At 43.8% G+C, this 14,928-nt stretch overlaps 2 protein-coding genes across 2 annotated transcripts in view; both read right to left on the reverse strand.

Moving 5' to 3' along the window:
* pcca (propionyl-CoA carboxylase subunit alpha) overlaps window positions 1-10,605 on the reverse strand; it is a gene marked incomplete at its 5' end in the record, with an annotated part of 94,715 nt that extends 84,110 nt beyond the window's left edge. Inside the window, 4 exons of the mRNA XM_084321475.1 lie at window positions 1,990-2,058; window positions 2,684-2,731; window positions 6,700-6,774; window positions 10,549-10,605. Of these exons, the coding sequence (XP_084177601.1) occupies window positions 1,990-2,058; window positions 2,684-2,731; window positions 6,700-6,774; window positions 10,549-10,605 (249 nt within the window). The remainder of the gene's footprint in view (window positions 1-1,989; window positions 2,059-2,683; window positions 2,732-6,699; window positions 6,775-10,548) is intronic.
* A 2,512-nt stretch (window positions 10,606-13,117) lies between these two features.
* On the reverse strand, window positions 13,118-14,928 carry LOC311234571 (zinc finger protein ZIC 2-like; the record flags this gene model as incomplete). Its single annotated transcript, XM_084321819.1, has 3 exons — window positions 13,118-13,312; window positions 13,579-13,742; window positions 13,953-14,928. The coding sequence occupies 3 exons, from the start codon at window positions 14,926-14,928 to the stop codon at window positions 13,118-13,120; spliced, it is 1,335 nt and encodes a 444-aa protein (XP_084177945.1).

Below are 14,928 nucleotides of genomic sequence, written 5' to 3' on the forward strand. Positions count from 1 at the left end.
ACACACACACACACCGACACCCCATGCTGAGTCACTGACAGACATTGTCCCCACAAGGCCAGATTCCATAGGATTACCATAAACATCTGGATCAACAAGGTGGCAATGTGTGTGTGTTGTTAGAGGGGGTTGGTGCTCAGGCCACTCAGTCTTACCTTGCCATCAAATCGCCACATCAGTGCATCAACAAGGACACTCTACAAGACATTAACTCCTACTTGGCACATTAACATGGCTGCTTAAGAGAGTACAGTGTATGGACGACTGTATCGGATGCTAACGGTCTACAGGGGGCGCTCTGTACTGTATTGGGGGCGACGGTCCTTCGAGTGGGGCAGAGGGAACCCCAGCAAAATGAGAAAATACTTGAATTCCACTTAACCCTTTCACTGCCACACTGCCAAACGGTTAACCCTTTCACTGCAACAATACAGAAGGTTAACCGTTCACTACCACACTACAGAAGGTTAACCGTCTGTACTGTGATAGTAAAGGGTTAACCTTCTGTAGTGTGGTAGTGAAAGGGTTAACCCGTTGTCGTGTGAAAGGGTTAATGTACTTACAACAAGCTGTGACGGGGAGTATTTTATTATTTATTTTGATTATAGCTTTCACTCTCCTCAGTGTTATATCGGCACCTTTAATTTAGATCAGTTAACATAGATCAGTGCTTTTCAACCTTCTTTGTGTCAAGGACCAATTGATATTCATCAGTCCCCCTCTAGTCTCAGGGACCCCCGTCTGAGCGGATACCTCCTTCACCGTGGCATGCTGGGGGGGGGGGGGGGGGTAACATCAACTTAAGAGACACAAACTAACTGAACCAGCTGGTGAGGAAGGCTAGCTCTGTAGTGAGTCAAACTGAACAAGCTGGTGAGGAAGGCTAGCTCTATAGTGAGTCAAACTGAACAAGCTGGTGAGGAAGGCTAGCTCTATAGTGAGTCAAACTGAACCAGCTGGTGAGGAAGGCTAGCTCTATAGTGAGTCAAACTGAACAAGCTGGTGAGGAAGGCTAGCTCTATAGTGAGTCAAACTGAACAAGCTGGTGAGGAAGGCTAGCTCTATAGTGAGTCAAACTGAACCAGCTGGTGAGGAAGGCTAGCTCTATAGTGAGTCAAACTGAACAAGCTGGTGAGGAAGGCTAGCTCTATAGTGAGTCAAACTGAACCAGCTGGTGAGGAAGGCTAGCTCTATAGTGAGTCAAACTGAACAAGCTGGTGAGGAAGGCTAGCTCTATAGTGAGTCAAACTGAACAAGCTGGTGAGGAAGGCTAGCTCTATAGTGAGTCAAACTGAACCAGCTGGTGAGGAAGGCTAGCTCTATAGTGAGTCAAACTGAACAAGCTGGTGAGAAAGGCTAGCTCCGTAGTGGGAGTCGAGCTGGTCAAAGTGGAGGTGGTGGCAGAGAGGAGGATGAGGAAAAAGCTGGACTCTAACCATGGAGAACCCCCCCCCACCCTCTCTGAGGAGCTAGTCCAGAAGAGGAGCACATTGAGCCTCATCCCCTTCCCCCGACAGACCACAAACCACCTCAGCCAGTCCTTCACGTCAGTAGTCAGTAGAACACCAGGCTGTTGGGGCATGAACTGCTGCCAATAGTTGGGAGAACTAACAGCTGGAGAACATGAGAACTGTTCGACTCCCAACTACTAAACACTGCACGGACTCTGGCACAGTGTGCTACTACTATGTATACTATCAAGATACTATTATTTATTATAAGAGTATACATTGCATATAGTTCCATTACTCTATTCTACTAGCACGTCCCCTCTCCCTCCCATGTCTTGCTATGACACCTGCATTTCCCCAAGGAGATTAATAAAGGAACACTTGACTTGACTAATGTTAGATTATTATTAGGTCCACAGCAGTCTATGGAGGAGATAACAGTGGAGGAGAAGGTGAAACCTATGAGAGAGAGAGAGAGAGCGAGCGAGCGAGAGAGAGAGAGAGAGAGAGAGAGAGAAAGAGAGACAGACAGACTCACAGCACTGGAGTCCACATCACTGTGCACGGCCACAGTCTTAATTCCCATCTTCTTACATGTCTTGATAACCTGTCAGAATACATATATATTAATATATAATATATATATACACAAGTAAAAAATAAAAAAACAAAAAAAAAACAGTTTAAGACATCATTCTAGGACCAATAATATTATACACTTTCCATATGTTTTACTTTGGGTATGACGCAAGATACATGTTCTACCAGTATACTGAAGTCTACTGGGGCCTACTGATCAATAAACTATAGTCAATTATATGTTTTTAGAAGAATGCTTTGTGTTTTTAATATATCTCATTATGTACAGTCAGAAATACACAACAGCGCATGTTAAATACTTCCAGGTGAAGTTTCACACTTCTAAAATGATTCACTATCAAATTTAAAGCAGTTTCCAAAAAAAAATCGTACAAATCTAACAAATACTTGGATATGGACAACTAGCCGAGCTTAAAACTAGGGGAGAGGTGCGTTTGGTCAACAGCTATAGGCTAGTGGTCTGTATTCACTTCCTTGTCCGCTTCTCAATGTCAAAGCCCACTTGGATTCAGAGACTGTGTGTGTGTGTGTGTGTGTGTGTGTGTGTGTGTGTGTGTGTGTGTGTGTGTGTGTGTGTGTGTGTGTGTGTGTGTGTGTGTGTGTTGTGGTGTGTATGTGTGTGTGAGTCTCACCCTGCAGGCGATCTCTCCCCTGTTTGCGATCAGGATCTTATCAAAGGTCTGTGGAAGGAGACATGATCACAGATTAGCCACTCGTTTTCACAACAAACCCCTCACTCCTTTCTCTCTCTCTCTCTCTCTCCATGTACCATCTAGGATGGTGGAGTATAACTTTTTTATTTGTTAACAATTTTTTACCGCATACCGAATTTGATCCATAGGGGTGTAAAGGTACATGTATCCGTACCGAACCGTTTCAGTGTGTACCGTACCGTACCGAACGGCTGTGTACCGAACGAATACAGCGGTATGTTAACCAGTAACGACCGCCCACCGGTGGCTGTTTTTTTTAACAATCTGATATAATTATAATTATTTTCTTTTTTCTTTACAAGTCGTTTATTAATTTCAATATATAATATTCGTTGACAGCCCTACAAGTACAATTAGCTACTGCACACTACATCACCCCTGAGTGGAACATAGAAAGCCAAACTTTCCCCCACTGTACCGAAAACCCGTACCGAACCGTGACTTCAAAACCGAGGTAAGTACCGAACCGTGGTTTTTGTGTACCGTTACACCCCATTATGAACTGCGGATGTCATCTCAGCCCATCAAAGTAATTGTGGGCATCCAGAAATGTGGATGGATTTTTACAGTGTAAGGTCCAATCAGCGAACCAATGTAAACAATGGGTACAAAATGGCAACAGAGACATGTTTTCTCCATCTGACGGACTCACCTCTCGATACAAGGACTAACACTAGACACTAGGTCAACATACCTACTTTTCCACTAGTTTCCTGTGTTCTGGGACTGTAAATAAAGCTGGTTGGTAATGTTTGTAAACACTAGAGTATTTTCCATCTCAAGAGGAATGTACGTGACACAGACACACCACATGGTCAGCAGGGAAACCCATAGATGGGTGTCATTTACAGACGTAGCAGAACACAGATAATAATCTCTGGGTTACATGCCGAGCGCTCTGCAGCGTGTTCTCAAGTCACAACTCTTCCTCTCTTGGCAGCAGTATAACCCACCATCAGCACCGAATTAGCTGATGTCTGCAACCCTTAAAGGAAAATAACTCAAACTTTCCAAAGGACAGTTACTGTTAAGTGTTGTGGGTGGTTTGGTTGCTTTGGGAGCTACGATGTGTTGTCGCTAGCCCAGGGAAACAAACACTAAACCAAACTCACACACATGGCCAACACACCTACGTACATTAATTTTTTTTTTTTTAAACATGCCTGGATGAAATCAACCACCAGAAACACAATTCACATCACATCTACAAACGTGTATACAGCTGAGGCTTTATTTCATACTGCAAACAAATGATTATAAAGCTAGAGACAAGTCCCACAACATAATAAATAAAAAAAAATGTAAAATGTTACATTTTATTCATATTATTATTATTATATATTATTATTATTATTATTTTTGTGAAGCTTCGAATTATAATCGAATCTTGGGCCCAGAAGCTTCGACGGCGAAAAAAAGCTTCAAAGGTCAGCCCTAGTGCGTACTGATAGTGCTACAATTAAACACCTGCTCTGAAGGGTGCGTACTAATAGTGCTACAATTAAAACACATTCACTGAAGGGTGAGTACTGATAGTGCTACAATTAAACACATTCTCTGAAGGGTGAGTACTGATGGTGCTACAATTAAACACGTGCTCCTCTGAAGGGTGCGTACTGGCTCCCCTGACTAAAGGTATAATGGAGTGGAGAAACCATGGCACTCCCCTGACTAAAAGTAGTTTTCAAACGAAAATGGCTGGACGTCTGGCCAAATCAGCATAGCTGTGTGAGTCTTTCATCTTTTACATATCTGGCTGTGGCATGGATTGATTGTTTAGATGGGGTTCCCAAACTTTTCAGGCCGCGACCCCCAAATAACGGTGTCAAGAGAGCTGCGACCCCCACTATTATAGGAGGTTAAAAAAAATTTATATATATTTTTTTATAAATGGAAATGTATGGTTGAAACATGCAAACGTTCAAACGCACACACACTAATAAGCATTGGAGGCTTTTAACCAGGGCCGGACTGGGGAAATCATTCAGGCCAGGAAATATAGTGCAAAATATAGCCCCAGTCAGGCCACTTTTTAAGCAGGGGGTCTGGTTTCCTGCATTCTGGTGCAGGATCTTTTTTTATTTGTACCCTTTAAATGCCAATGTTTGTGATGGCATCACAAATTATTGTTAAAAAACAGGCTAGCATAATGTATGATTAGCAACAACACTGATTTTGATGGATTTTCAGTTTTTTGTAACGTCAGATTGAAAAAAATACAATATTTTATTCAACTTCAGCCCTGATCATAACACCACATATTCATTTTATAATTCTAACCCTTTAAATGCCAGTGTGTGTGATGGCATATATTTGCAATACATCAAATGCAAAGTAGATTTTTCTGGGGGGGATTATTACAGGCTAGCATGTGTCAATGATTAGCAGTTTTTTGTAAGGGTCCCGCCTCCACCAATCACATGCGGCTCCCTTTGTGTGTGTGTGAGAGCAAGAGAGAGAGAGAGAGATAGTTCTCCAACTTGTGTGAGTTGCAGTGATCTCCTGGTTGTCCCCACCTAGGTTATCTAACTATTGCGCTGGTGCAACTAGAAACACTGGCCTGGCCTGCTTCCAAGTTCAGTGGCCTGACTGCATACAAAAAAAAAACAATCAATCTGCACAGTGATTGATTGAATGAAAATTGTATTAACAGATTGCAGAATGGGTACAATACAGTACGGCTCAATACACACAATTGTTAAGGGGATGCAGACCAGAGAAAGACTTTCGTCTAGTTTACATCAGGGTCCCCCATTTTCAATTCATAATGAATTGTAAGGGTGCAACTTGCACCGTGCAATCCACTCTTTGTGGATCTAGCCCCGAGTCTGACTCGTTCAGACCGGCTGCCACATCGGTCTCCACTCCGCAGCCAGTGGAGCCGCTCCAGGTTGTGTCTCCTGGTGACATCACAGTTTAGAGCTTTTGAACAGAGCTGTTCCATGTTCACAAATAGTGACTGAAATCTCTCTCTCTCTCCCCCCCTCCCTCTCTCTCTCTCTCTCCCCCCCCCCCCACTCCCCAGAGGTCGCGCAACTATAACTCTCCAAACTCATGACATTAATAATTGTTTTGGGATTGCTTTTGATTAGGAGAAGGAATGGGGCTGTAGGGGAGGGGGGGGGTGTATCGGAGGATTCTGATTAATCCTCTTTTACTTTGGGAAAAAGTGACAGTCTTAATAAAGATCATATGTGGGGAGTGTGTTGGGGGGGGGGTTCTCCCTCTCCCGCTTCATGCCTCACAAAGCTTCTCTCCTGCCTCATCCCCTTCCCCCGACAGACAACCCTCCTCCCCCACCCCCTCTCACCAATAAAACACAGAGCAGCTCCTTCTCCTTCTCCCACCCTCCACCCCCCTGCCTCTCTCTCTGTGTGTGTGTGTGTGTGTGTGTGTGTGTGTGTGTGTGTGTGTGTGTGTGTGTGTGTGTGTGTGTGTTACAGCCAGGGGCTACTCACTCCCAGTGTGTTTGAAGATCAAAGAGGAGTAATGTTTAAGAGGAGAATCTTGTTTATATTGAGTTTCAGGGAAATGAAGTTTCCTGACATCATTTAGAGGCAACAGAGACGAGCGAGAGAGAGATGAGAGCGAGAGAGACGAGTGAGAGAGAGAGAGAGAGAGAGAGAGAGAGAGAGAGAGAGAGATGAGACGAGCGAGAGAGAGAGACGAGTGAGAGAGGCGAGAGAGACGAGTGAGTGTGTGAAGGCGACAGAGACGAGCGAGAGTGTGTGTGAAAGAGACAGAGACGAGAGAGCGTGTGAGTGAGCGTGTGAAGGAGATAAGAGACAAAGGGAGACGGGGAGAGGTGAAGAAAATTATCTCATTAGCTAAATTATCAACCTTGTCAATTAATTTTATCAACTTAACTAAATAACCATTTCATGCATCTGTAGACATTGAATGGCATGACATGGAGTCATGTGCTATTAGCATACCTTCTCATTGGCGTAGATGGTGGAATATTGGGCCCTGCAGGCCACCGTACAGCATCGGGACTGGAGAGAGGCATGCTGCAAGACACAGAAATAACTCTGAACTTCAAACAACCTGTTTATATCTCTTCACTGTTAGATTGGAATATTGGAACCTATTCAACTCGATCAAATGACTGGATGGTTCTTAGGGTTCCTCAAGTTTGTTCTGATCTAGGGAAGTCAGCCTTTTCCTTTGTCCTTCAACTCTCTCTGAAATTGGAGGTTCTCCCTTCCCTTGTAATGTTTAAACGTATGATTTCAGACCATTGTGTGACTACCTGTAACTGTTTTAGTTGGTTATTTTTTAATTATTTTGAAACGTTTTTATGTTTACTCTGGTGTTTACATTTCTGTGATTTTTTTTTTTATTATGTACCGTTTACATTTTGTACAATCGTCGTTTCTGTAAATGAGGGAAACCTCAGATGCGTACGATTTTAAATAAAGGTTGATTTTGATTTGATTTGATATTTTTTATTTTCGTGTCTTACATACAGATGTATGCCCAGCCCATATAGGCTTACAAGACACATAACAATAAGTATATAATAATATACTTTACCAATTACTTAACAAATGACATAGACCAAGATGGCCATAAAAAAAGAAAAATACAAGAAAATACAATAAAACGTAATATAACACAAGCTGTACTCAATGTAAATAAACAGAAAAACAGAAAAACAAGGTGAATTCAAATACAATTATATAGGATACAGTGTGTTTTGTCTCAGGTGCCATGCCTTCTCCAAAAATCCTGCAAAACCGAAGATGTCCTCCACAAAAAAACAACTCAACATACAGCTCTCAGACTGCCAAAACAAATCTGGGTTTGCAATTTGAATTTTTTCAAATAAAGCCCTCCTCAAAGTGGTGTACAAAGGGCAATAAAAAACAAAATGATATTCATCCTCCACCACTCCCAGATCACACAGAACACACAACCGCTCCTCCTCAGGTTTACCCTGGAATCTACCCACTTCCACAGCCAATGGCAGGGTTTTGGGTTTTTGAAATGAATTTTTTTTTTAAAATGCTTCATTTAACGCTTTGATTGCCTAAGGTTAAAATCATGATATACCATCCGTTGCCAGCTCTATTTAACATGGAGAAGTTCCCCTTCTTTGCAGGGCTATAACTTTTTAAATTCTATTGCTAGATTGCCATTATTAGGGCCCATTCAAGGTCCTATATGTATTGTTCAGGGTGTAGCAACGTTAAACTTTTTCATTCACATATTCATACTAAAATATGGTCTAAAGTATAAGTATGTTTTCATCTCTTTCTGCAGCTTTCTCCAGAACGTGATTTATAGCCCCAAATGCATTATATTGATGATGAAATACAGTTTGGTAGGAATCTGTGCGAGATCAAAAATGTCAATTGGACGTACTTCTAGAATTTACTACACGTCATCTGATGTTGACCGGATGGGCGAGGGGGCGTTTATAATTCCGTGGGCAACGTTATACCATTCATCTAATGTGGGTCATATGTTCATCATAGCAGTTAGTATCGAACACGGTAATACTACACGCTAAAACTCACCCCAGTCTCCTCGGGCCGTTGGGCGATCAGCGTGGAGTAGACAGTTTTCAATTATGGGATGTCGAAATACCGGATCTATTTCCAGGTTGTATAATAGTATATACGTCCAAATCATGTTGTTTTTTCGAGTTATTTCCACCGATCGATGTTCACTGTGTGAAGACTGAGTCTCTCTAACATTAGCGAGTGCCCGGACCACATATGGAGTGAGTCCTGCCGGGTTAAAGGTTGACATCCGGTTTCGATCTGCCGATCGGCCACCAGATGGCGCTCTTGAACCGCTAGAGGATTGAGAGGAGATCAGAACTGTGTGTCAAGGCTGCAGAGGGGAAATATGATTCCGATCACAGATTTTTGAAATATTGATATCAAAGACGAGTTCCGGCGTCCTCGGCAACTTGAGCATGGCGGGGAATGACGAGTTCCGGCGTTTTCGGCAGTTAACGTGTTAATCTCCAATTCCGCTTCCTTCAGATACTGGCCCTGGGTCAGTGAAAGGCGGTGCCATCTACACAGAATATTAGCGATGCATCGATACCACATCTTCACTGCCAATACTGAATCGGAGTCTGTGGATACATTTAATTACATAACACCTGTCTCTCCATTAGAGAGATCCATCCTTCTTTGTGCCAAAACACAGAAAATCAAGTCACTTTTCTTTAATTTCTGACACATTTACACATGGTTCTTGGTATCGGACTCTAGTATTGAGGGAAATATCCCATACTCTGTTATGACCAGGTATCGGACTGATATTGATATCAGTGCATCCTGAGGCAATATCGAGTATTAGGGCTGGGTGAATTAGTGGGGGAGCGATATTCTGGATTTCTTGACTGTAAAGTAATGTTGACGACCAGTAAGCAACTGCAGTCGAAGGACATAATAAAAGACTAATAGCTTTTTTCTTAATTGAACATTTATTTAAACAGGCAGGTCAATTAAGAACCTATTCTTATATACAATGACGGCCTGGCGAGAGTACAAAGGGCCTCTCTCAAAGGGTATCATGGAAAAAGGGACAAAAAATTTAAAAGAAAAAAGAAATAAACCAAAAAAAAGAACAATCTAGATAAGACTATTGGACACAGACAATACATAAATCACAGGGGTAAGGGCAATAATTAACCCCTTCACTGCCGCACTACCAAACGGTTAACCCTTTCACTCTTTTTTTCACTCTGACAATACACAGAAGGTTAACCCTTTCACTGCCACACGACAGCCGGTTAACCCTTTCACTGCCACACGACAGAAGGTTAACCCTTTACCGTTGGTTGTGTGATAGTAAAGGGTTAACCTTCTGTCGTGTGGCAGTGAAAGGGTTAAAAGACATACCAAACAAAGAACCAACAAAATAAAATGTAAAGGTATGCAAGACGTGTAGAAGAAGCGGAACAGACTATATAAATGTCAGTTAAAATGCTGGGTGACAGTTGCAGGTGTGTGTAAACAACTCAGCAGACTGAGTCCTTCAAACTAGTGAGAGGGATCCATTTGTCCGTTTTCAATTGAAGTGATGTTCGGTGTGGCATGAATGAATGAATGAAAACTTTATTTAACAGATTGCAGAATGGGTACAATACAGTACGGCTCAATACACACAATTGTTAAGGGGATGCAGACCAGAGAAAGACGTTTGTCAGGGTCCCCCATTTTCAATTCATAGTGACATTTATGACATAGTGACATACATGACATACAGATATATAGTACTGTTACATTTGTGACATATGATATGGAAATATACAGTACTGTTACCCATAGATCCTGACAGATATTATATACATGTGATGGGGAGGGGACTGTACATTAGGAGGGGGTGGGTGGGTGGGATAATAAATAGACCTGCATCCTGGCAGGTGGAACTAGTGTTTGTCAAAATAGACAATAGAGCAGCAGGTGGGTTAACCTGCTGCCAGCCAGCCAGCCACACGTTTGACATTGACCGATAGAGATAACATATAAAAACGATATGAGTGGATTTAAGGTTTCGGAAAAACTAATATCTTAGTAGTATGACAGAGTTGAATATTATATATCGGACACGGAGTTGGACGTTAATAACGACCCAAGCTAACATTATCTTCAACTAGTAAATAGTACCGGTGGTGGTGTAGCTGTGCTAGCTATAAGCTAACGTCAGTACTGTGCTAAAATGGGGCTGAATTAATTAAAAGTGTTTGTTGTCGTGCAACACTTTCTCATACATGCATAAACGAGGCTGTTCTTGCTACGTTATGCACTCTCTCGTCTCACCTTTACAACAAACAGAAGTCTCTGCAGGGTTGGAGTGATCATCCTGTACGCCGCCATGTTGTCTGCCGATGCTGCGTGATGACGTCACACGCAAGGAGGGAGTCGTCTCTTTTGTCCAATCAGGGCAAAGGGAAGAAAGTGTTCCAGCAGATCAGAGTAGGCTGGACGAGATATGCCTCCTAACGTGTGTAAACGGAAGTACAGGCTACCGGCTTTCCGGTTTCGACAAAAACAATTATAGAAACGTGTTTGATTGATTGATTGAAAACTTTATTAACAGATTGCAGAATGGGTACAGTACAGTACAGCTCAATACATACAATTGTTAAGGGGATGCAGACCAGAGAAAGACTTTCGTCTTGTTTACATCAGGGTCCCCCATTTTCAATTAATCATAACATATATGACATACATGACATACAGATAGACAGTACTGCTACATCTATGACATACCAGATTTGCAAATACAGTACTGTTTGTGATACGAAAAGAGTCCAGAAAAGAGAGTATATACATTTGACGTAGAAACTGTACATTGGAGGAGGTGGGTAGGTGGGGGGGGGACTGTACATTGGAGGTGGTTGGGTGGAGGAGGTTGGGTAGGAGGGGTGGGTGGGTGGGGGACACTGTACAACTGTACAAGCAAAACTGTACATTGGAATATTGACAAAACCATACTTGGTAATTTACTGTACATTGGAGGGGGTTGTGTTAGGACATTTACAGGGGCCAGTTTCGAATTGCAGTGTGAAGTGCACAATATTTCCTCGTTTAAGCCATGCAACGGCTTTGCCTGAAGAATTTACTACACGACCGGGTCGTTCTATAGCTTGTTTGCCGACAGGATTTGCGGAAAAGTTTTGTCCGTTCGGAGGCAGCTTCCAGAGGAAGTACATACACCGGAAATTCTACCCCACAGACACTTTCGGCCGTAGTTCTTTACCAGGCTTTATATCACGGAGATAAAACTGGGAACGAGGTTAATATCAGAGCCATTATGAACAATTAATTTAATTGTAGCTAAACATTTAATAATAATAAATTGCTTCGCACGCAGAACGTGCGTCGTTGTAGCCTAGAGGGATGAGTGTTTGAGATTTATAAATGGACTTAGCCCAGGCTAAAGAGCAACAGATTGTTCGTACATCCCCAGGGCACTAAACTTAATTCCTTTAAAATAACAGTAATGCATTCTTTTTCCTGGTTGGATTCTGTAAGATGTGATGTTTCTTGTGTTGTGTTATTTGTTGTTGTTGGTGTCTCTACCACTGCTGCAAAGCAAATTTCCCCTTGAGGGACAATAAAGTCTGAACTGATTACATACATGATATACGAGTCTGTATTGTATTGTTTTCATTTAATTTAGGCTGTAATATCCATCACTATACAACGGTGGAACATTTGTACAACAAACTCCTGTCTGGCCCATGGCTACCTATCACAACACCAACCATATAGGCTACACACAAAGGAGCTTAAACAAGCACACGTGTCTTTCTTTTAATATATATCTTCCTGTATATATACACTTTACAGCCTAATTATGTTTGTGTTTTAAGTTATTATTGTATGCACCAGCTACGACTATTTATACATGATGCAAGACTTTTATTTTATACTTGAGGGCTACATGTGTGCAAAATATGCTACATGGAAAATTGTTATCTTGATTAATCATAATTAAAAGAACATGTGTTGCCTAGGGAGTGTTGACTCATACAGGCTGTAATGAGTCACATATTCATTGTGCAAAAGCATGCATGCATAAGCAAGCCATATATATATATAAATGTACTATAATATAATGTGTTTGTATAAAGGAAAACAAAAATAAACGGATCTTATAAACAAGATTTTATTACAAGCATGAAAACATTCAAAAAGTGGGCCTATTGCACCTATGCACATGTTAACAAAATAGATCTATAAATAATTGCATTTCAAGTATTGAAACGACTGTACAAGTCCTTCCTTGAAAATTACACTTTCAAAAAAAATTGCTATCAAATATAGTAATGAATGGCACAGTGGCAACCTTTGGTATACAAGTCTAGGATATCTCAATCACTAGTACAGAAAGATATGTCCCCCAAAACAGGTTTGATCGATTGATAACTAACAGATTGCAGAATGGGTACAATACAGTACGGCTCAACAACTGCTAAGAGGATGCAGACCAGAAAAAGAAAAAGTCTTGTTTACATAAGGGTCCTCCATTTTCAATTCTTCATCAAGACATTTATGACACATACAAATATACAGTACTGTAAGAAAAATACATCTAGAAAAGGTCTACACAGTAAAGAGTACGACCCTTATCAAGGGTATCAATCACTCATATATGTGTCCATTTGTCCAAATCAATAATTATACATTTCTGAACCTGAGTCTATTTGGTTTCCATCCTGTTCAGAGTTCTCCGACGCCTATTCCTCTTCTTGGCACTTCGCTGGAGTTCTGAACTTCTGGTGGCTTCTTATAATAATAACTGGACTTTTGAAGAAGTATTTAACCATCATGCAGCGACACACACAGCTGTGTCCTGACGACGCTCGGCGACCGTTACACCTCAGATATACCACTCGCTGAAGTTGGGTGCCGACATGGTGCCGTGCGCGGTGCTGCTGAGCACCACTGAGTCTGTGGACATGGTGCTGTGTGTGTCCGACCCGGGAGACACCATCCCGGGGGGAGTGGGGGAGGACTCGTAGCCGGAGCTGGCCGCCGGGGACCCGTCCGAGAGACAGGGCGAAGAGTCATGGACCTGAACGAGGACCAAAAAAAATTCATTAGCACACGGTTGAGGGGGCAAAATAAAGCATTACAAGCATCTGCAACAGCACCCACCACTTATTACAACACTAGGACTGATTATAACGTCCATTCTGTATGTTTGGATACGACATTCCGATCCAAAGTCAACAAATAACCATGCGTAAAAGAAGACAACCCACGCGTAAAACCCGTGCCAAGTGTGCGTAAATCGCGGCACAAAAAAAATAAAATACCCGCGGTGCGTTTGAGTCTTACCTTCATGTGTTTGCGGAGGGAGCTGGGGTGCGTGTAGGACTTGTCGCACATCTTGCACACGTAGGGCTTGTCGGACGTGTGGACGTGCATGTGCTTCTTGCGGTCGCTGCTGTTGGCGAAGCGTCGGTCGCAGCCGAAGAAGTCACACATGAACGGCTTCTCTCCTGGAAAACAACAACAAGTGCACGAATGTTAATGGGATTCCGTTCGTATGCATTCAGAATTGTGCAGTTCTAGAAATACAGTATAAAAATAAGCCAAAAGAAACGTGTTATCCCAGGCCCCCCCCCCCCCCCGACTTGAAATTCACAAAAAAATGCAATCACTGTTTATAATTTGAAACAAACCAATGATGATTATTATTATTATATTACCTGTATGCGTTCGTTTATGGATCTTCAGGTTCTCGGAGCGCGCGAACACCTTGCTGCAGCTCGGGAACGGACAGGGGAACGGTTTCTCCCCGGTGTGCACGCGGATGTGGTTGACCAGCTTGTACTTGGCCTTGAACGGCTTGGTGTCCCGCGGGCACTCCTCCCAGTAGCAGACGTGCTGGCTCTGCTCGGGACCCCCCACGTGCTCCACGGAGACGTGCGTGACGAACTCGTGCATGGTGCCGTAGGTCCTCCCGCACTGGGAAGCCCCGGTCCCGTCTGCAGGGTCGACCCACTTGCAGATCAACTCCTGCTTGATGCACGGCTGGCGCATGTAGCGGAGGAAGGCGGCCGGGTGGTGGTGAGCCGCCATGCCCATGTTCAGCCCGGCCGCCATGGCAGCTCCGTACTGATGGCCGTACGGGTCAGCTCTGGAACCGGGCCCCTGGTGGAACTGCTCCCCCCGGCCAAACACCTCCCCGACCCCGGCCAGTCTCCCGCCCAGCTGCTGGTCGTGAAGCCCGGGGAAGAGGAGGTGGCCGTGTCCGTGTAACTGTGCCTCTCCGCCGGGGTGGTGGAAGGAGCCGGCCATGGTTCGCAGGAGGTGCTGCTGCTGCTGGGTCTGGTGGTGGTGGTGGTCGCCGGCAGGCCCCGCCGGAGCCTCTCCGCCGAACCCCCGGTTCCTCAGGAGGAAGTCCCGTGTGGAGTTGGCATAGGACGCCGCGTAAGAGGCTGCCGCCGCGCTCTGGCCCTGGTAGGAGGAGTGGTGGTGGTGATCGGGACTCAACTTGAAGGCGGTCGCAGCAACTCCCTGCATGTGCAGCGGCATCGAGTTATTATCCAACCCGGCGGCACCGAGGTCCCGGTCCAGCTGCTGCATGTCGCCCTGCGCGCCGGGGGAGTGTCGCGGGAGGAAGGCGCCGCCGCGGTGCCCGGTGCCCGACGCAGAGGAGTGAATACCGGGTTCCAGAAACAT

Source organism: Notolepis coatsorum (genome assembly GCF_963971535.1).
Source record: "Notolepis coatsorum genome assembly, chromosome: 9".
Lineage (NCBI taxonomy): Eukaryota > Metazoa > Chordata > Actinopteri > Aulopiformes > Paralepididae > Notolepis > Notolepis coatsorum.